General features: G+C 35.1%; 4 protein-coding genes and 1 long non-coding RNA gene across 6 annotated transcripts in view; 2 read left to right on the top strand and 3 right to left on the bottom strand.

Annotated features, from left to right (window-relative positions):
* LOC110830514 (cytoplasmic aconitate hydratase) overlaps window positions 1-6,575 on the bottom strand; it is a 31,612-nt gene extending 25,037 nt beyond the window's left edge. Inside the window, exons 1-8 of one of the 2 annotated variants that reach the window (XM_022065536.2) lie at window positions 6,429-6,575; window positions 6,098-6,190; window positions 5,400-5,566; window positions 4,358-4,503; window positions 3,884-3,937; window positions 2,304-2,373; window positions 705-897; window positions 244-374 (exon numbers count right to left, since the gene is read on the bottom strand). In XM_022065536.2, the coding sequence (XP_021921228.2) occupies window positions 244-374; window positions 705-897; window positions 2,304-2,373; window positions 3,884-3,937; window positions 4,358-4,503; window positions 5,400-5,566; window positions 6,098-6,190; window positions 6,429-6,546 (972 nt within the window). In that variant the 5' untranslated portion in view covers window positions 6,547-6,575. The remainder of the gene's footprint in view (window positions 1-243; window positions 375-704; window positions 898-2,303; window positions 2,374-3,883; window positions 3,938-4,357; window positions 4,504-5,399; window positions 5,567-6,097; window positions 6,191-6,428) is intronic. The other variant, XM_022065537.2, reaches the window with a different exon arrangement.
* A 117-nt stretch (window positions 6,576-6,692) lies between these two features.
* LOC110830526 (uncharacterized) lies at window positions 6,693-13,745 on the top strand. Its single transcript, XR_002543264.2, has 3 exons — window positions 6,693-7,607; window positions 11,299-11,428; window positions 13,559-13,745. It is a non-coding gene; the product is annotated as an uncharacterized LOC110830526 (long non-coding RNA).
* On the bottom strand, window positions 8,001-15,986 carry LOC110830523 (solute carrier family 25 member 44). Its single transcript, XM_022065560.2, has 6 exons — window positions 15,840-15,986; window positions 15,324-15,637; window positions 13,741-14,009; window positions 13,112-13,298; window positions 11,469-11,596; window positions 8,001-10,953 (listed from the first exon to the last, which is right to left on the bottom strand). Exons 2-6 carry the CDS (start codon window positions 15,499-15,501, stop codon window positions 10,762-10,764), a joined length of 954 nt encoding a protein of 317 aa, XP_021921252.1. The 5' UTR covers window positions 15,502-15,637; window positions 15,840-15,986; the 3' UTR covers window positions 8,001-10,761.
* A 26-nt stretch (window positions 15,987-16,012) lies between these two features.
* Window positions 16,013-21,276, top strand: Gas8 (Growth arrest specific protein 8). Its single transcript, XM_022065548.2, has 8 exons — window positions 16,013-16,135; window positions 16,245-16,489; window positions 16,749-16,866; window positions 16,949-17,092; window positions 17,752-18,012; window positions 19,091-19,345; window positions 20,169-20,378; window positions 20,735-21,276. The coding sequence occupies exons 1-8, from the start codon at window positions 16,133-16,135 to the stop codon at window positions 20,948-20,950; spliced, it is 1,452 nt and encodes a 483-aa protein (XP_021921240.2). The 5' UTR covers window positions 16,013-16,132; the 3' UTR covers window positions 20,951-21,276.
* Stat92E (Signal transducer and transcription activator Stat92E) overlaps window positions 19,669-21,707 on the bottom strand; it is a 36,972-nt gene continuing 34,933 nt past the window's right edge. Inside the window, exon 16 of the mRNA XM_087345346.1 lies at window positions 19,669-21,618. Coding sequence (XP_087201472.1) covers window positions 21,567-21,618 — 52 coding nt within the window. The 3' untranslated portion in view covers window positions 19,669-21,566. The remainder of the gene's footprint in view (window positions 21,619-21,707) is intronic.

Genomic DNA, 21,707 nt, shown 5'->3' on the forward strand with positions numbered 1-21,707 from the left:
CCACGCAGAACATAGAAAGTTTTCTATTTCAGCAAACACTTCAATTACCACCTTCAGAGAGTGAATGCCTCGGGGCTGACCAGAAAATTAGACACCAATGTTTTATAAAACTAAACTTAGTTATGTATTAGCTACGAGTTCAACTACTGTTAAGTATAAAGACTTGGCGGAACATGGAATGCCAGGCGTCCTGCTAATTTTTTCAGTCTCAGACTTAGTACTTATTTCCCAATGATTGATTACCTTTGTAATAGTGAGAACAAGATCTGTAGATGTTGCATACTGATTCAGCTGTCCAGTAATCTTGTAGCCAACCACTTTGGGCAGTAACATTGATATCGCTTGACCTAGCATCACAGCCTCTGCTTCAATCCCTGTATCAAAACAACAACGAGAAACATGATAAAAAATATTATTGATTTTACTGGTACAACCACAATACCTAACTTGAATGTTTGACAAAGGTCATGTACATTATTAATTACACTTCCGTGTACTTATATTTTCACTTTTCAACACTTTTCCAGCCTTTCCCAACATTTCACATACAAATACATATATAAATATAAAAACACTTTTCTATATTCATAACTTTCATTACCTTGATATCCAGAAATGACATAATATTGTTTTGTTGAACTAATCTTGGTAATCTTAAATTTATCCAACCCTGCTTTCTAAGATACCCAACAGAAAAATCTTACCTCCAACACCCCAACCTAGCACACCCAAACCATTGATCATGGTGGTATGGGAGTCAGTACCCACAACCGAGTCCGGGTACAACACTCCTTCCGAGTCAAACACAACTCTGGCCAGATATTCCAAATTTACTTGATGTACAATGCCTGAACCTGGAGGGACAATCAGCATATTCTGGAAAGCTTTAGCACCCCACTGCAATAAAAATAAGCAACACCTTTCAAATTACAGAATCAAAGCAATTATATTCCAGGATAATTAACAGAAGCTTTATCTATTTGTCAGATCACACTTTCCAAGAAAATGCCAACACGTCTGTGGAACGACAATGAAACCAGAATATAACGGAGACTAAATACGCACAGTAACATTTGGTTCTCTAGCACAGTCGCTCGATCCACATAACAGAGCAGATTGTTGTGCAGGTAGGAGTTCACATGGAACCCACTTCCCACGCCACAGACGATCTCTTTGTTATTAGTTTGTTCATGGCTTCATTGAAAATAAAGTCAAGGAAATATAAAAGAATGGAGCACTAGCAGAAAATTCAGATTACACGATTACGTGTATAATGGCAGGAACATCAAAGTTGAAACAAAAGTGTGATTTCTATAATACATCGCTTAGATTGTACAGGTCGGTATCTTTTGTATGATTACACACAAACGTCTAAAAAACTGCAGTGTGCTCTTTTTTACCAAAAACAAAAACCCTGTTTTAATAATGTTACAATATGTCAGCTACAAAATGAGTGAGACAGTTCATCAGTAAAGGCTGCTACACAAAACACCGTTACATCCAAGGTATAAAACATTTTCTTGCTCAAAATGAAGAAGGAAATAAATATTTCCATGCTCAGTGTGGAGTCCTTCTGCATCTTGAAGGGACGGCACATCTTCAAAGAACACTAAAATTAAGATTTCTGTCTTCTGGGTTGTTGCGCTGTGTAGTCTGGTCGATGTTAACCAATGTTTCAGAAGTCATACTGCCTCTGTCTTCATCGCCCTGATGACGGAGGCAGTATGACCTCTGAAACGTCGATAAACATCGACCAGACTACACAGCGCAACAACCCAGAAGGCAGAAATCTTCATACTCATCGCCCTGATGACGGAGGCAGTATGACCTCTGAAACGTTGGTTAACATCGACCAGACTACACAGCGCAACAACCCAGAAGACAGAAATCATCATACTCACTGCTGTGAAAACCTCAAATCTTACAATACTAAAATTAGTAAAATGTTTGATTTTCCCCCGCTAAGTCATAATTTCCCTCTTCTGTCGGCCATCAATTTTCAGTGCAAGTGCACAGAAAAATAAGATCCAATGTTTGCGTAATTTTGTAGCCCAGCTTATCCTAGCAATACCGACACTTTCTTACTGGAAAAATTTTCTTATGCTGTAAAAACAAATACAGTGCTGTGATCCCTATAATCAGTTTAGTTATCATGAAGAATACAGCAAATTTACAAGCCATGAGTATATCCTCTTAGATGTGAGGAATGTAAAAGTTGGTACATATTTATTTTTAATGTATGCAACACTGGTGTTGCACATCCTACTATTTCGCAATCAAGTCAGATCCGAAAAGTTACTCACCTTTAAAAACATGAATCTCTCTTTGTTCCGTTCAAATTCCAAATCCTGATTCTTCTGTAAAGCATCTGGCCTAAGGGCATAAATAATACAAATACGTATGTAAAGGGCATATCCAAAATTGCAGGCAGATCTTGATGTGCCTGGGAAGATCTAGCTTAGCCCATTTGTTACGAGGAAACCACAAAAGCCAAAGTATGTAAATATATATAGGAGCTCTTTCAGCCGAAGTTTGCTTCTAATATAAGACATACAATCTGCCCATTACTACTTACCATTGTAATGGACAAAATAATTGCAGTAGAAATAGGAAGATAGAAATCCAAGAACCTTCATACAGACAAGTGAGGTACTACTAAGGCAGAATAAAGAAGAAAGGTTTGAAAATGAAGTCAATAAATGTAATAAAATCTAGAAAAGTTAAACTTAAAATTCATCTGGAATAAAAACATTCTCATCAGAATTAGAACAGCAGATAAAGCCATGCAAAAAATAAAATGTAATAGGAGCAGTCTCCGGTAAACTGAAAGAAATTACCTGGCAGTAAAATATCATCAAAAGGAAAAATTAAAGAGGAAACTACACAGAGGATCAAGAGCCAGGATATTTTACCACTAATACGAGATACAATTTGGAATAGATATATCACACAAAAGTTCCATTATGAAAGCATGGCATTTGGCAAGAAGGCGAAATTAAACATGTATGCAGACGTGTTAAGCGCGAATAAAAATAAGATACCTTTGAGAACATGAAGATGCCACGTATTTAATAGACCAAGTTATGAAGAAACATAAAAGAGTGCACATAGGTGGTGGCCTGTTTAGATGACTATATGAGAAAGACTTCATCATAAGACAAACAACACCGGTGGAAGCGTCAATAGATGCTGATACAGTGACATGATAATTTTAACTTCTGATAAGAAAAACCCCAGTAAAGAAAAGAATATCACCCAAATATATTAAATTATCTACCTTTACATGGGCACTCTATGAATACTACTGATAACCAGAGATTCAGGTTGCATGATTCAACTGCATGACAAAAAAACGATAATGAATATTTGAACGATTTCGGGTTTTACATGCATTTGATAATATTGTTTGTCTTAGATATTTACAGCAGAGTCTGAGGACAGCCATAGAAAATCTGGTCTTGATAAGCATTATAAGAAATAATCCCACAGACTTGCCAGATATATGCTAATATATAAATTTTGAAAAAGAAAAAAGCCTGTAACAGGAGAAAAATTACAAACCCATTACATAAAAAGCACAATATGTCAGATATTTGCAGAACCAACAGACATATTTTTATGTACAAAAGTCTCGTACTTTAAACAAAACGTGTATCTGATTAGTGCTCAGCTGTATTTAATCAATTTTGACAACATTTAGTGGAAAAAAGTCTGTGAAATTCTTTCCAATCATTTTATTAAGCCACTGACTGTGATGAGCTGTATCATGTACTGCAGAGCAAGTGTTTCTACAAGACATACCAAAAATCACAGAGTACTATCTGAAAATATTTGTTAGAAAAAAAAAAATCAGAAATGTGTGTTATACGTCAATCATTCCTACTTTGAATATTGACATTCTGCAACCTGCCCATTCATGTCCAGATCTGGCCGATGTCTAGAATTGCCCATAACATACATATAAGTACAGATATTACTAAATAAAGTTAAATATGTAAACATAAACTTATTTACAGACCATAACCTCTAAAAATGTTATTCTTAGATACAAGAATTCATTTTTTCTCAGAATTTCTTTACTGCTGGTGACAGCAATACACTGCACCCAACCCATAAAGTAGGTATACCAACCTTACAGCAGTGCCGAGAATAAAAATGCCTTCATCAATGCTATCATATTATAGATTTTAGGACGTAGAAAATAATATTATTTCTAGAATAAGCATTCACTTAAATTTCTAATTAATTGCATCTGAAACTACATTTACTTAAATTGAAAGTATGTGAATAAATGTGTCTTACATGTATCTGTATTTGTTAAAAAAAGGCTTGTGAGAATTTGGATTTCAACACTTACGTCCGAACAAAGTCCACTTGTACTGAATGATCAATGACAAGATCGGATGGGCATACAGGATTGATGCGGTCAGGATCACCACCAAGTTTCTTTACTGCATCACGCATTGCTGCAAAGTCGACCACAGCTGGTACTCCTGTGAAGTCCTGAAAATTTACAGAATAAAGTTATCAGTAAATTGTATGAGGGATTATCCACAGATCTCAATTATGAAAACTATCACCATCCATAAGAAAGTTACAGACAAATAAAATGACAACTGAAATTCTTGTGAAGAGTCAAGACAGATAAGTTAGGGCAATGTAAAGCATTCTACTGAATCAGCACTGAGCAATGTTGCCACTTCACCTCTAGTCATAAAATCTAATATTGACATGCATGCCGTAATTCTGTTTAATGCTGTCATGTTGCAATATGGGAGTCAGCATAGTTCTGTCAGTAGTGACTAGGCTGTGGGCTGGATGACTGGGTTTCAATTCTGAGCAGGGCAGGATTTTTCTCTTTGTTACAATGTCCAGACTGACTCTGGGGCCCACCCAGCCTCGTATCTGACAGATACCATATTTATTTCCTATGGTGTTAAGTGACCAGAACATGAAGCTCACCACTCACTAATACCCAGTGCCATGCCTAAGTTAAGAATGTGTGGAGCTATACCTCCACTCCAACATGTCTGCAGTGTGTGGTGTACAGTAATGTACCAGGGATAACTTCGCCTTAATATAATATAATGTATTAATTTTAATTATACATTTTTGAAATTTAATACATGACACTGCATTACATTATTTCTAATCAGTTGCATGTAAATAAGTAGCACAATTAAGCCATCATAAATCACAGGAAGCAACACTATTAGTATCATTCAACATTTTAAAGTATGTAAAATAAACCCACTAAAAGCCGATTCACTCAAATGAATGAATGTTAAACAAGCTGAGTGTTGCTGGTATCAAAATAAAAAAGAAAAAGTTAGAGATCTTGAAACATAAGATTCATAATGTGGAACACACACACTTCAGAATCATTACTGCACATTTACCTGCAGGATAACTCTTGCAGGCTTGAAAGCAACTTCAACTCCCTCTGGTACTGCCTGACTCTTCTCCCAGTCCAAGATGGCTTCAACATCTTGCTCTTTCACTTGGAAGTTATCGCAATTTCTTACTGCTGACTCCAGTAGTACACGTATTGAAAATGGCAATTTATCTGCAAAAAGAATTTAAAAATTATAAGGAGTGACATAATTTGTACTCTCCATCAAATCCTATAGGGTGATTAAATCAAGGAAGGTAATATGGGAATGGCATGTAGCATGCATGGGTAAGATGAGAAATACATACACAACAGTAGGTTGTGGACCAAATTTATCTGGCTCAAGACAAGGATCCGTGGTGGGTTCTTGTGAACACAGTAATGAACCTTCAGGTTCCATAAAAAAAAAGATATTCCTTGATTAGCTGAGAGTACCATCAGCTCCCATCTACATATCCTAAATTCACATACAAATAACAGCATACACAGCAGAATGGCACTCCTCTGCCATAGCTTAAGCACTTAAACATTCCAATATACTATATGAAACATCCATTTAAGTTTTCACTCATCCAGTTCCATAAATAGCACCAAATTGTAATGTTTCATGGCAGAAACGGTCAAATGGTTTCTAATTCATCTAATTACAATAAACCATATATGTGAATTTGTAACCATTTGACCATTTCTTAGACACACACTTACCATAGCTAGATCCCAGACTTGGTAAGTCAAAGAATTTGTACTCTTTTCCATCTACTGATAATTTCTTCAGATGGCGAATATATACTGTATTTTCTGAAAAGTAATACAATATTAAAATTAAAATGTACTTTCATAATAAAATTTCAATACAATGAGGTTACAAATGTGGTAGGCAGAAAACTACGTATTTCTAATTACATGTAGACTACTCTACGACAACCTGATATGACACATTAAAACCAATAACATACTGTAAAGTTGGTTTACTACATAACAAACACTAAAGATTCTTACGAAAATAACGTTTATTTAAAAGAATTTTTACACCGACCTTCCATAGCCACAAATCGTATCGTCACGTATACGACCGTCTGTTTTAGGCACGCGGCCAGTGGTATCTTCCAGCACTTACTTATGCATGGAAATGACATAACCTCATTATGTAACATTTGATTTATTGCATATAATGTAATTAAACAATAACATAAGTTAAAATACGTATAAAAGATGTTAAAATAATTTTAAATTTAAGGGGGCGAATTATGAAGCAAAACAATGGTTAATGTGTAACGTTATACGAAATGCTCCATCCTCTCTGCCCTTCTTCTGACTTCCTTGCATAAATTAATTTCCATGTGCAGTAGAAGAAACTATTTTGTTTCCAATGGTGTCATAACACTTCGTGGCTGTTTTTCTTCTCATGTTTTATTTGCACAACCTTTATGTGCACATAGGTTATTGTCCATGTCCACTTTTGCTGCAGGTTGCGGAAAGAAGATTGGCGTTTGATTTCTTGAACATTGCAAATCAGGACGAATAATAAATAAGTCATGGCTTATTTACTATGTCGACATTCTGAGGTAGCCAAGAGAAACTCAAAACACTTTGCGATTCTGGGACCACAGACCTAACCTGCTCTAAGCACATGCATTTGTATTCGGATTCCTACTGTGTATTAACTAACCAATTCTTGTGATGTCTGTAATGACATTAAGAGACGGTGGTTTTCAGGAGTTGGATATTGCAAATTAACAATCCTGGATTCCACAGTACTGTGGAGCATTAATATTACTACCTTTACATTAGGGTAACTTAGTTAAAATCAGGAAAGAACGGAACTTGAATGTTATGACTGATGAGAGGTGTTATACATGATGATGGAGCACTTGTCAAAGTAAAACCTAATAAAGAATATAAAGGTGAAGCATTTAATCTACACAATGAGAAGATATTTCATATTTACCTTTTTATATGCATTGACATACTGGGTAATGAAGTATGGAGAATTAAAACATACACTGTATTCACATCCAGGAGAGTTAATGTAGAATTTGAAATGGGAAAGTAGCACAATGGAACAAGTTTCTTCCAAAGTTATTTAGACCCCCCCCATATCATTCCATCATTACTACATATTCACTTGATGTACCATTTGGAGCTTGGATGAGCCTGTTAACAGCTGCAGTGACATAGCCTCTCCCACCTTTCCAACAAGAACTAGGGCAGGAAGGTGAGCAAATCCATTTCTTCTGTACTGAAATTATTATTAAATAATATAGATGATGTGATATGTTAAGATATTTGGTACCAAATTATAAAGATTGTAATAATATTTGCTTCTTGATATGTGCTACACATTTTTCATTTTAACATTAATATATTATCATCTTTATAACATACAGTTTTAAAAGAAACCTGAAAGAAATTAATACTGCAATATAGTATAACAAAACAAAAAAGAAATATGATACAAACAGCTGAAAGTAATAAAATAATCCACAGTTAACACACAACCTTGTGTAATGTGAATTGTATATAACACAGACAAAATAAAGTTATAACATATATTTGAACTATATTTTCTGCATTGTACTGAAATTAACTTATGAGAAAATAAATAAAATAATATAAATTGCCCTCATTTAATTGTATGCGGAATAGTTTACTCATACATACATACATCTTTATTACATTCCAACTCCACATCAGCTGTTGATGTTTGTTTTCTAAGTTTCAACTACATAGGCAGTATGTTCCTCTGAAATTTTGGTATCTGCTTTTAAGCCCATATGGCATTACAACCCAGAACACCAACACTGACATCCACTACCATTTGAAACCTCAAGTCTCTACTGCAGCTATTAATTTTTACAGCATGCTTAAAAATGGCTTACTCAAGCCAGAAATAAAATTACAAGTTCTTCCACAACTGACTCCCATCTGGAATTATCATTCACTTCCTGATAAGCAAGCAAAAGAGATTATTCTTACGTTTATAATATGTAGTGCATTCACATATGATTCTTGATAAAACAGCCAACAGTACTAGAATTCATGGCAGTACAAATTCTTAAAAGTTCCAAATCTTGTAACAGACATCTTCATAATGAATTGTGCAAAGAACTGAACATGGTTGTATCTAAAAAAATATACTTCAGTGGTAACTAAAACCAAGAGTTATTCCATTAAAAGGAAAATTAATAAAATAAAAGTTGTCATACTCCATGCTTCCTTTGTCATGTTCTCCAGTTTCCAGTAGTCGAGCAATTGAATCAGTATGTTTCCAAAATGTATAACGCACTTATATTGAAAACTATCAGATGACAAAGAATAGTGGATGAATATCAGTTTAATAAGTATATACATTTGGTTCAGACATAACCTCAAGGCATACATATCGAAACCAAACACTGCAAACACTGAAAGCATTAAATATACAAAATGACGTGTCATAAAATCTTACAGGTAACTTAAAATTTTTAATATGCTATAATGCTTATATAGTAATAGTGTAATTCAATACAAAGCTTTTTTTTGCACACTACCAGCTACAAATAGTTGCATTCTATTGGAAAATGTCAAGAGACTGATCACTATTTACATTTATTGTATTAAGAATGGTCATAATAAATATGGGGTTCATATCAACAATGTGTTACATTTTTTGCACTTAACCACAGCCTTTCAATGCATCTGTTACATCCTTATTCACTCTAGTCAAAATATAGAATATTCCCATACACATAAAAAAGCTAAAATGGATTTACTCCAAAGCCAGATCAGAGATAAAGCCTCTAACCTAGGACCAAGGGTATGATAATTCACTGTGTGGTAAGGATTATCGCATACTTGATGTGGTGGTGGTAGCTGAGTGTAGAGCAATGGTGGAATGATGACTGATACAGGGAAAATGAAAAACTCATGACAAAAATCTACTCCAGTGTCACTTCATTCTTCACGAAACTTTTTGAAAATAGGTCTCTGTACCAAGATGCTTCTAGCTACCTGAATTGTGGTACAACCAAATTAGGGTATGCCCTACTTTATGCTATTGCAGCCTGACATTTTTAAATTATAATCTTAGAACATGTACTATCCTGAAAAAAACCAGTTATTACTCTGAACAAATCTATCTTTATTTTTTTTATTTTTTGGAAATACTGGTCTAACACAATTAATAAGACATAATATCATAAAGCCGGCCGCAGTAGCCACTTAGTTTGAGGCATGATCCTCATGCGCCTGACTGCTGCGACCGTGGGTTCAAGTCCCACTCAAGGCATGGATGTTTGTCCGCTACCAACCCACACTGGCCAGTGTGGTAGTGTATGGCTAAAAATCCCCAAATGGGAGACCTATGTCCAATAGTGGACACTGAGAAGTTGAAGGGAAAAAAAATATCATAAAACCTAAATATGAATGCACATCCTGTACACATCAAACTGACATGGATTAGCATTTATAAAAATTAAACAATCATTTAGTCACAAGCATATTTAGTGCACAGATTGTAGAAGATTCACATGAAAGAGTAAACTTTTAAATATAATAGAACATATATCAACTTTTCAATAGTTCACAAGGGCATACATAATATTATCACCTTCTAGCAATGGAACTAAATTTAGTACAAGTTACATAATGTACTGTCAAACTTTCCACGTTATTTACCTTCCAGATGGTCCCCCAGGGTCAGGGCTGCCCACTGGCCTGGTAACCTATCTATAGAAAAAAAGTTGACAGTGGAACCACGGTTCCGGAGAATCTGACGTAAATACATCTCTGTAATGTAATGAAATGTAATAATTCTTATATAAGATAAGTACTTTTGATATTCTAAAACGTTTTTACCAGCACAAAATTATCTAGTCTACGACACTTCTTCTACAAGCGATTCACAGCTCAGCTCTTTCCGCAATAACAAAAGCGTATTGTTGACAGCAGTAATGTAAAAAGCTGACCATTGTTGTTGGTACATATTTACACATTGTTGATATGGATCTTTCACATTTTCATTACGCATCTTCGTTACGCTTTTTTTGCCAAATGACCCTTCCGTATAGATGTATTTACGTCAAAAAATAAAATATCTGTAAGGCTAAACCGGACCCACTGGAAAGGTAGTATGGTCAATTTTAGCCTAAGAGATGATCACAATGGTTCAAACATCATTTGAAAGAAAAAGGCCTACCCTAATTCCATACTTAATGTATCATATATTCAGTCACCTGTCCATAAATATTTTAACATAGATGACAAAAAATGCAACAGTATTGCAATTTTTGTTTATTGATCAATGTAACACATAGTGAAAACACTTTACTAATTCTGCTATTAAACTCCACAATGCATTAACACTACAAATCATCAGTTGATAGAACCAGCTACCATCGTATATAATCACGGTACTCCTCAATGATACTCATTCGCTTGATAGTCTCATAACCCAAGATGATGGCAAAGCTGAAACAAGCTGATTGTACTAGACGAGCTGACAGGCCCTTGGTGAACATTCGTAATCGCTCCTCTGACCACAAGATGTGGAATGTCCTCTGCATAGAGCCCAAACGCTGAACCTGTCATATTATGAGGTAAATTATATGAAAGCAGATATACACAAACAAATTTAATGCATTAACACAAGCTCCGAAAGTGTATTCTGTACTGGAATACAAATAATACCCTCATGCATTCTTTGCAATGTGCATTTAGAAGTATCAAAACTTTCTTGTTTGGTAGTTCCCACTTTGGCCACCACATTGCAGCAACTCATGTCTACCTCACGACTTTCCTCATCTGTGATTTTGTTATCACTGCTCATAGGACATTCAAAAGTATAATTTTGAGGTCATGTAGAAATTCCCAGAAAAGTAAGTATATATCTGTTCTGGCTGGAATGATTACCAAAACATTAATTACAGACCAGAGATTGGCAGACCAAGGCAAAGATGGAGCTGAAGTTCAGAACAGATTATGAACCTAATCCCTGAAGAGAGATTATGAAGACCAGATGAAGTTCAAATGCTCTTACACTGTACAAGCAAATGTCTGGTATGTAGATGATGTGAACAGAATTTAAAAACAGTGTTACCTGCAGTCTTGCTCGAATAATGTCCAATGGATTGGTAATTAATGTTGTTGTGAAGCCACCAAGAGTTCCAGCCATGCACTGGATGAATAAATGTGACACCCAGTTAGGAAGTACTGCATGCAAGTGATCTGGAAAAAACAGAATACACTAGAAATTCATTATAGCTTATCATTTAAATATAATTTTATTTCAATATATAAACATTATAAGTTCAGTTAATAAATGGATTTTGCTTGGTTATATTACTTCTTATAAAATAAATTCAGTATAATATTAATTTGATGTACATGCACACACGCACACACACAAACTCCATGGACAAGATCCTATCCTCTGCTAGATGAATGTAGTCTACAAACTACAGCTCTGTTCATATGCATATATACAGTGAAACCTCTATCCATCGTTCCCGGAACTATCGTTTTCCCGGATGCATCGTCCGTTTTGTTCGGTCCCGGATACATCCCATATAAAATAATGTTACATTTTCCCGCTTCTATCGTTCCTCGAACTATCGTTTTATCGCATCGATCGTTCAAAAATCTTAGTCCCGGCCCACAATTTTCCCGCAATGATCGTTTCTGAGAATTTAAAATGCTGGGTTTAGAGATAAATTAATACCGAAAGACGCATATGTCGCCCAACCAGCACAGATTCTTTTGGAATGAGGGGTCAGCGGTGCAGGGGTGATAGTTGGAGTGAATGGCGGTGCCCATTGTCAGAAATTTTACGATTTTAATTTGGGTGCACTCATATTTCTTTCCAGCGATGCCAGATGGCATGTGCAGTGTGAATTTCTTCACAAATGCTTTTATTATAAGTACAAAGGAAAGGCGAGCGAAACTTTTTCATTCTTCTGGTTCATATCGTGTCTTCTACAGCTACGTTTCGTTGAGTTCGGCAGTAATAGTACTTCCATTTTTCCTGTTATAGTCCGCGAAGGTTGAGGGAGCGGTGAGGAAGAGGGAGAAACGACGAATGCGAGCCCGAACTTTGCCGAGGTTTGCCGAAGCACACGCTGCATTGGCAAAAGTGAAGTCGTTCTTTTATGCGCATAATATTAGTGAACGTGACGAAGAAAGCATTTTGAACGTGGAAAGGGCTCTGTTTGGCCTAAAACGTAAAGTTTCGACAAACCAGTTGTCCATTAAAGACTTTTTTGGTAAAAAGAAGTAACTTTGAAACAGAAACATTGTTTGTTTTTTTAAATTTTTTAATGCTTTCCCGCATCTATCGTTTTCCCGCATTCATCGTTTTTATTTCCCACCCCCGCCGAAAACGATGCATCGAGGTTTCACTGTATATATATACTTCCCCTGAAACTTCAAGTGGGGGGGATGTGTTTGCTGATGACAATAATAGGCCAGTACAAGTAAGAGTTTGGATACATTCATTATGAAGCAAATATTGGGATAAAATAAGCAAAAAGCATATTTACCAATAACAAAGAGAGGGTTAAGGTAACATTCCACATCCAGTTCTGTAATATAGGGCAATTAATTCTGTATTAAGTCAGTATTAAACAAAGAAACAAAATAAGTTAGTCCTGTCTCCAAAAGACTTGATGCTAAATGAAACTGTATATTTCTATTGGTCACTGTTCACTGCATTACCTCCTTGACTTGTTTTTGTGTAGTATTTACCTTGATACAGATCATAAAAGGCCCACCATAGGGCAGAATTTGGTACATAGGCGCATAATGAAGCAACGTAGCCTCTGTAGAAACCTCGCACACCGTCATGTAAATATATTTGTCGTGCTATATCTGTAGTCACCTGGAGACGTGAACGGGCTGGATCAAGTGATATGCCCAGTGGATTCAGCATCACCTGAAAATATATATTTTGAAAATAATGATAATCAAAATATGACTATACATAAATGTATATTAATGGCACAGAATTACAGTCAAAGTTGGTTATAACGTCATCCACAGAACCAGAGAAATTATGTCGTTGTGCACCTAGAAGCATGGTGAAGTTTCCAAACTTAATATTCACTTATGAATAACATTCATGTATGTTTCTCTAAGACAATCTTCTGATATTAGATAAATTATTGCTAAAATGTGACCCTTCATTCATTGCAGTCACCCTGAGTAATGTTACCACAGCACACTGTTCTTCCTCTGCCAAGATTCACTGCTGTCCTTCAAGGATTACATTCATCCTTAATATAAACCAAGAGAACGATGTGAAAAGAAGAGTGGCTGTAGAACAAGAACACCATTCTCTGCAAGAAAAACTTATGAATGAAAAGAAATACAACTACCTTGTTCTCTTTTCCAAGAACCATTAGGTGCTGACTGAGCACATCAAATGGGACAACAATAGTCTGCCCTACGAGTGATGCACATCCTCCAGCTACAAGAGATTTCATCCTTGTGTCAGCATCATAGCGGGTCAATACATGTCGTACACCTTCATACGTTGAGATGTAGAATACTCCAGACACAATTTGGAATGTGCTCACCCAGAAACCACGATATAACCCTGATGCTCCCTCATATCGGTAAATCTTGCTCCATGCATCAATCATACCTAACATAAAAATGAAACCAATGCAATGTGAAACAATAATATTAGTAATGTGAACTCTACTGACATAAAGTTCAGCCATTTGATTACTAAACCCTTGATAGAGGCTATAGTGTATCACCTCTCCAGGAATATCCCAATCTGCAATTTATACATTTTTTTTTTTACTTTTTTTTAATGAGTTCTATATGGTCAATAAAAAAATTACAGTGGAACCACGGTTCCGGAGAATTTGACGTAAATATGTCTATACGGTAAGGAGTTTATATAGTGGCTTTATTCTAAATATTTTCTTTATACACACTTTACAATTGATTAAAGTCTGAGTAAGACAGTACTGCCTACCTTGAATTAGTTACGCTTAAGATGGGTCTGTGGTAGCTGAAATATGTTATAAAATTTGTACATTTTAGAGTATCAACATATCGTGCTAACACCATATCTATAAAAGATTTTGATCTAGTAGTACTACACTGAGGATTTGACATCAACATTAAGCCAAACGTTTCTTCCATAAATGTGACAAAGCTTTGATTTTCCTCCTTCTTTAAAACAATGTTAAAATCTCCTGTCAATATTATCGGCATTGTATTAGGATTTTCTGTGGCCATAACTGAAAACATCTTTGTTGATATTTCCTAGGTAACCATGTTACACATTTTCCTGTCACTTTTTCGTTACAATTTTTTGCGGAATGACCCTTCAATATAGACATATTTACGTCAAAAAACTGTGCATACTCTACCACATTTTCACAAACATATGAAAGTATGTGTGTGTGTGTGCTTCTTTTAACATATGAGTCAGTGAACTACAAAATACTCCCCAGTTGGAGGATTAACATTATACATGATTTGCTGTTATCATTGCCTTTTCATGAACTGGTCCAAAATTGATCCATTTCAACTCCACTTTCCAAGTACTGCTTGCAAATTTTTAAATACAACTCTCAACTTCTACTGAGACACTGAGATCGCAATGGCAAAAACCACTAATCATGCAGAACATAATTTATGTGTGAATCAGAATGCTGATATACCAGTATTATGACAAGTCTACCGAAGTTATAAAAAACCTATCACCTCAGAACCCATGACTGTATTTCAAAACATTACTCAAGACTGCAGTTCTCAACATGCAAAACAAACCTGACCTTGAGTAACGTTCAGGAAGACAGAAGTTAATGTGGTGTCTTCATACTTTAAAATCAATTTAAATTGAAGAAGTAAAATGTCATCGCAAAACTCCAAAAATCTAACTGAATTCTTCCTGAGAATCTTACCAGTTAAATATTTTAGTTCATGACTACTTGCTTACCTTTGTACATCTGATCATGTCTTTGCACTTGCAGTCTGGTCTTGATAACAGTTAAAGGATAGAGCACACATCGAACTGAAAATGTACTAAGCATACTCAGGGGGAAAAACTTGCTTTTGTCCATCATATCCCATTCAATTGTTCGAATAAACTGTGGAGACTCCACAGCGGTTGTCATGCTTAAAGCTTAACCTTTATCATCAGTCGGTAACATCTCATTACGTCATGAACTCCAACTTGCTTCATAAGCAGCAAATGTTGGTAATGTCAGCATAATTGTTGTGTCTAAATAAAAAATGTCCATGTACCCTTTCCTGTAAAGTGAACAAAGATGCCTCAAAATATAACTCGTAACGTTAAAGAACGCATTAACTGCTACAGTTTCTATACTGAAGTTGTACTACAAACAATTGAAAATAATATTAATCAAGTCAAAGTTGCTCTAATTGACTTCTAATGCCAATCATAAAATACTTCATTAAAGGCTCGAATAACGGTAATGAATAATATACTTACGTAATTCTACTAAAATAACATAATAGAACTTGCTACGACTAGTGGCCATAGCATAAACGCCATCGTTTTCGTAATAAAGTAAGACTCAGAAGACTAAACTGCACCATATTGTGACGTCAAATCAGATGCTACCAAATCCATGTGCCGATAAAATAATTGGCGACACTGCTTTCCACTTTGGGTTGCCATGGTAACACAAACGTATACAAATTTAGTTTATCTTCTTCATGTAACATTGCCCATTATTTTGCGGAAAAACGTCAACCTGTTTTATATCATTTTATACCACAACAATGGTATGCGGCGTACTATATATTCTATATACACATACAAGTTGTACATGCTTGTGCATGTGTGTATGTATAAATAAGTATTTTTTTCTTCTTAAATTTTTTATTATTGCAGCCACCCAAAAAGAAAGGCGGTGGTGGAGGAAAGGGAGGTAAGAAAAAGTCAGAGGGATATGTCATTGATGGTGTATCAACAACAGAAATGACTCGAGAACAACTGGAAGCATTTGCCCATCGTTTACAGGAAGAAATGGAAAGGGAGCGAGAAGAACGTAACTTCTTCCAACTTGAAAGGGACAAACTCAGGACCTTCTGGGAAATAACAAAACAGCAACTGGAGGAGAGTCGTGCAGAACTGAGGTCTGTATAAGCTTGAAATTGAACCATGAGTCATACCAATACAAGTCACATTATAGTTCTGAGACTTGAACAGTACTTGCATCTAACTTACTTTTTCCCTCAAAGGCAAAATCATTTTTAAAACATATTCTGTACACTCCCACCCCCTCCAAATTTTTACAGTACAACTAAAACATGTTTAGTGCACATTCTTTATGTATTGGTAAGAGAGGGCCTTCAAACTAGTGTTGGATACAATAACCTGACTTTCTCTTTTTAGGAACAAAGATCGAGAAATTGAAGAAGCTGAAGAAAGACACCAAGTGGAGATTAAAGTTTACAGACAAAAAGTGAAGCACTTACAATATGAACATCAAAATAATCTTTCAGAACTTAAGGTACCAACATGAGCATTTTAAATACCTGACTTACAAACCCACTAAATTTTCATTATTATTACATCTTTTTTGTATGTATTAGGCAGAGAGTATGGTATCACTTAAGATGGCCCAAGATGACTACAATGAGCAAGAAACGGAGCTCCTTAGAGACAAAAGAAAACTTAAAAGTCAGCAGAAAGAACAAGAACTATCCCATCAGGATGAGATTCGAACAATATTCATGGTAAGATGTTTACTTTTCTGTACCAAGTAAAGCAAATCTATAAACACTACTTCTGTATACAATCCATCCTTTCAGAGACTTTCATTTTCTGATCCTTCCTCTGAATTGGTATCTTATAATTATATTTTGGAATTTTATTATGACTCATTTATTTCCTTAACACTGAAAATCTTTCAAGGTAAAAGAAATACAAATAATGGAGATACAATGACACCTTCACGAAAACATCAGTGTTCCAGGCACATCTTACTTACCTGAAATACCATCTTAGAATTCTAGCTGCACTTTCATAACAGTGCAGTGCTTGTGCACATAAATCCATACAAGAATACAGAAAACATATAATGCACTGTGTTTATGTCATTAAATATTCAACAGATAAAATAATGTTTTAGATACAATTTATATAATCAACAAGAAAACTATTTAACTCCTCACATTCTAAGGTATGATGATTTGAGAAATTCATATAATTTTTAGAGTGAAATACTGTGCGTTGATGAGTCTAATTACAGAAAACTGCAACACCACTTAGAGCAGTGTCTATCTCACTCCGTTCAGGCTCATTTTGAATAAAGCGTAAAATTGTCTTTTGCAAGGAATGACTTTTACTGGTGGCATCTTCTATATACCAAAGTTCTTTTTTCTTTTCTTTTTAGAACCACAGTGAAGAACTTGGTAAAATTCGTGGTACATTTGAAGTTGAAGCCCGAGAGATTGAAGCAAAATATGAAAAGCGACTAACAACTCAGAGAAATGAACTTAACCTAAGGCACAGAATGGAATTAACTGAAGTTGAAGAACGAAAAAATAAGCAAATAGCTGAACTAATGATGAATCATGAAAAAGCATTTTCAGATATAAAAAACTACTACAATGACATTACCTTTAATAATCTTTCGCTCATTAACAGTCTCAAGGTATATGCAAAATACTGATTATATATTTTGTATAAAGAACTTAAAGGTTGTAGGTAGTCCTGCCTCTATCCTTTTCCCTGAAAATTCCATTATGTCTGTAATGATATAAGACAGCAACTAAACAGGGGCAGGCTAATACAAAACTGCATATGTTGAAAATTAAGAATGAATATTCTGCACTAAAACAGCAGATATCATGTAAGTTGAAACTGAACACAATATGTAAAAGTTTATATCATAAAATAAACTCCTCAACCACAAAATTATTTAGTGGACAACAGTAACTTCCATCTTCAGCAAGCCAATATCATCAGATTTATGGACTACCCTGTTTTGACTTTGCAGACTTCCTTTCAATCTTTCCTTCTCCAAGTACTTTTATCTGTTAGGTGCTTGTAACAACCATAAATCATGATTAACAGTCACGATGGAATTACACTCACACAACAGTACCAGTACCATAGATAGTACTTAACTCAAAACTAAGAGAAAAGTTAAAGAAACAGAAGAGATTGGATTTGTCTACAAGGAAGCAATTATCAAATCAGGCTTCTTCCAGATAACAAATCTGTATCAATAACCAACCAAAATGAAAATACAACTATGTAAAATGTAACTACTTGCATACACTTTTCAGAAAAGTCACTGTGTTTGGCACAAAATGGTTTATTTCTCACCATGAAAACCTACTAACTCCTACCTAAATTTTATGTTCCTACATATTTTTTCCAAGTTCTTTCAAATTTACATTATTTAATTATGATACACCTTGAGGAAAAAAATAAATATCAATAAACTCTTCAAACCACAAATATACCCTTATATTAAAGATTCAAAACAAGAATTTTAAATAAATCTATCCCAGATGTACATAAAACCAGACTGCCTATCACTGGAAAAATAAAGTTCAAATTAATGAACACACAATGAATTTAAATCTTTGGAGACAATATAAAGCAAACCAAACCCAAGACTTGTATTAGTTTAAGGGGCAGTTTGGCTTGATGTAAACTCTTACTGATGACAAAGCAGGAATATAATTTGTTATACTAATTCCCAGTGTATTCCTCTTGAATAGGAACAAATGGAAGGAATAAAGAAGAGAGAAGAACGTATGGAAAAGCAGTTACGCGATGTCACAGTAGAGAACCACAAATTGGTAGAACCTCTGCAACAAGCTCAGGCTGAGGTTAATGAATTGACCCGCCAAATGAAAAATTATGAAAAAGACAAGATTTCACTAGCCAACACAAAGACACGTCTTGGATTATGTCAGAAGGATTTTGAGGAGTTGAAATGGGAAAATGAAGTTCTGGAGCTCCGATTTGAGAAAGTAAACAGATACTAATTTACTTATAATAATATTAATTTTACGAACATTTCCTTTTAATGAGAAAAGAATAATTAGGTGGTATGGATATACAGAAAGAATGATCATCACCACATACCAAAACAAATAATAAATGTGGCACTGCCTGAAGAAAAGATAACGAAAATTTAAATGTGTCTAAAGATGGGAAAATCCTAATTTTAAACAATCAAAATCCACCAAAAAGTATGATTTTTTCAGGAGTGGAAAATTCTCCCTCATAAAACTTGATGGGGGGCAAAAGATACAAGGTAGAGGGCAGTATGAAAAATTATTTACTCTGTCAATGTGTTTCTAAAAATATTTTTAATGATTAGAAGTTAATTAATAAATACTTAGTAACTTTTTGCAGGAAATGCAGCAATTTCAAGGTCTTCCACTGCTTGTTGTGTGTATGTAAATTCAACCTGAAAATCACTTCAGACTGATTGTTAATGTAGTCTAATTTTTATTAATGATATGAACAAGAAACCAGCATAACATGAATACTGAATGCTTGAATATTTTTGACAAGATAAGCAAGAATCATACCTTTTCTAAAATAGTTTTTTTTAAATTACAGGATAAGTATCAAGTGTTGACCTGTTCACATTCATACAATTACATCAGATTCAAGTCAAAAGCAGAGCTAGTACCTTTTTCACTGACAACACCGACTTTCAGTATTTTCACATCATACAATATGTTAAGGAATTAATCACAGAGCTGATGATGAAGTGATAAGATCCAGGACTTCACTTCCAGAAGTTCTAAAACAATGACTAGATTCTACTGTGTACTGTTTCAGCTACAACAAGAACGGGATGATCTACACAATCGGTTTGTAACAGCAATATTAGAACTGCAACAAAAGACAGGGCTCAAGAATGTCTTACTTGAGAAGAAACTGGCAGCCCTAAATGATTTACTGCTGCAGAAACAAGGTCAAATTAATGAGGTGTTAGCAGCAGCTAATCTAGATCCAACAGCAATGGCCACTGTGAACAAGAAACTTGAGGTAAGTCATCACAACAGATGTAAGAAATAATTCCAAGTGCTTTTATGACCACATCTGTAATTAACCCCAAAACACCCAACTTATGTCTTACAAGTATGAAGATCCAATAGTAAAATACATTAATTGCAAAATGTTTTGAAATTTATGATACAATGCCACTTGTTCTACTATATCATTATGATCTACTTTAAATATGTTAGTGCTCACTTCAGTACCCTCTTTGTAGAATGTATTCATTCTCAACCATTTCCACAATGTATAAAAAAAATATCAAGTTACTCTCTCATTCCTTACTAATGGCCCTGTGACATAGGTTAAGACACATTTAGGAAACACAAACAATTGTTAAATTTCAGGAGCTGCTGAGTCGGAAAAATGCTGCCCTCCAGGACCTGCAGTATGAGTTGGCAAGGGTATGCAAAGTACATGATGATCTTCTCCAAACATATGAGGGAAAGCTAAAGCAATATGGCATACCAAAGGAGGAGCTGGGTTTCATACCACTGCAGGCCACTATGCGCGGCACTCGAATACGTCGCGGACCTGCTGGTTTTGTCACCACAAATCAGTAGACTGAATCTCCTCATCTAACATTACAGATAACTCATAATTATGCTACACAAAAATAAAACTTAAAACAGCTTCTATACTACTGTAGTCATAATGAAACATAAATATGAGTATGTAACACCTTTTGTACATAAACAGTATGACTTGTCATAAAAAATAATGAATCATAAGTATAACAGAAGTAAGGTATTTCAGCAAGAAGTATTTTTGACATATATTAGCAACATATGAAATGAACTTTCTTGTTACATTTATGGAATTCAATAACATACAAAATATCAGTTTTGAATACTGTTCTGCATATCAAGTAAAATACTGTTTCATTATATTATGAGTTAATATTATTTGATACTTATTTCTCTCATAATAAAACACCAACTGGGGGATACTGGGACGACCCATTCTTCAAGTGCTTGAGCACTACGGGTCCCAACTTTTCGTTGGCTCGATCTATAGACATTGGGTAGGACTAATTGGACAAGGGATTGGCCCGTCACAAGGCCTCTACCTGTACACAGGACAGCACAACACAGAAAAACGTGGACAAACATCCATGGCTCTTGAGTGGGATTCGAACCCACGGTCCCAGTGACTGCGCGGCCACTGTGACCCCCTTGGTTAAATATCAAACCTGGAAGACATATCCATTCTTAGAAGAAACGTGGGAATGCTGGAAAATGCCACAAGAAAATAACAATTAAAATACAGAGATACGTAATATGATCAGGTTTAGGATCCTACCACTTTCTTCTATGATAA

The sequence above is a fragment of the Zootermopsis nevadensis genome, unplaced genomic scaffold (genome assembly GCF_977971745.1).
Source record: "Zootermopsis nevadensis isolate Lab colony 2312 unplaced genomic scaffold, Znev_1.0 Znev_ptg000001l, whole genome shotgun sequence".
Taxonomy (NCBI): domain Eukaryota; kingdom Metazoa; phylum Arthropoda; class Insecta; order Blattodea; family Termopsidae; genus Zootermopsis; species Zootermopsis nevadensis.

Excerpts from the sequence above, each read along its gene's own strand:
- LOC110830523 (XM_022065560.2), bottom strand. The coding sequence starts at position 15,501 with ATGACAACCGCTGTGGAGTCTCCACAGTTTATTCGAACAATTGAATGG. Across the intron at positions 14,010-15,323 it reads ACATGATCAGATGTACAAAG|GTATGATTGATGCATGGAGC; the intron begins GTAAGCAAGTAG and ends TTTTTATGTTAG. Across the intron at positions 10,954-11,468 it reads TTATTCGAGCAAGACTGCAG|GTTCAGCGTTTGGGCTCTAT; the intron begins GTAACACTGTTT and ends ATAATATGACAG.
- Gas8 (XM_022065548.2), top strand. Across the intron at positions 16,867-16,948 it reads ATAATCTTTCAGAACTTAAG|GCAGAGAGTATGGTATCACT; the intron begins GTACCAACATGA and ends TGTATGTATTAG. Across the intron at positions 20,379-20,734 it reads CTGTGAACAAGAAACTTGAG|GAGCTGCTGAGTCGGAAAAA; the intron begins GTAAGTCATCAC and ends GTTAAATTTCAG.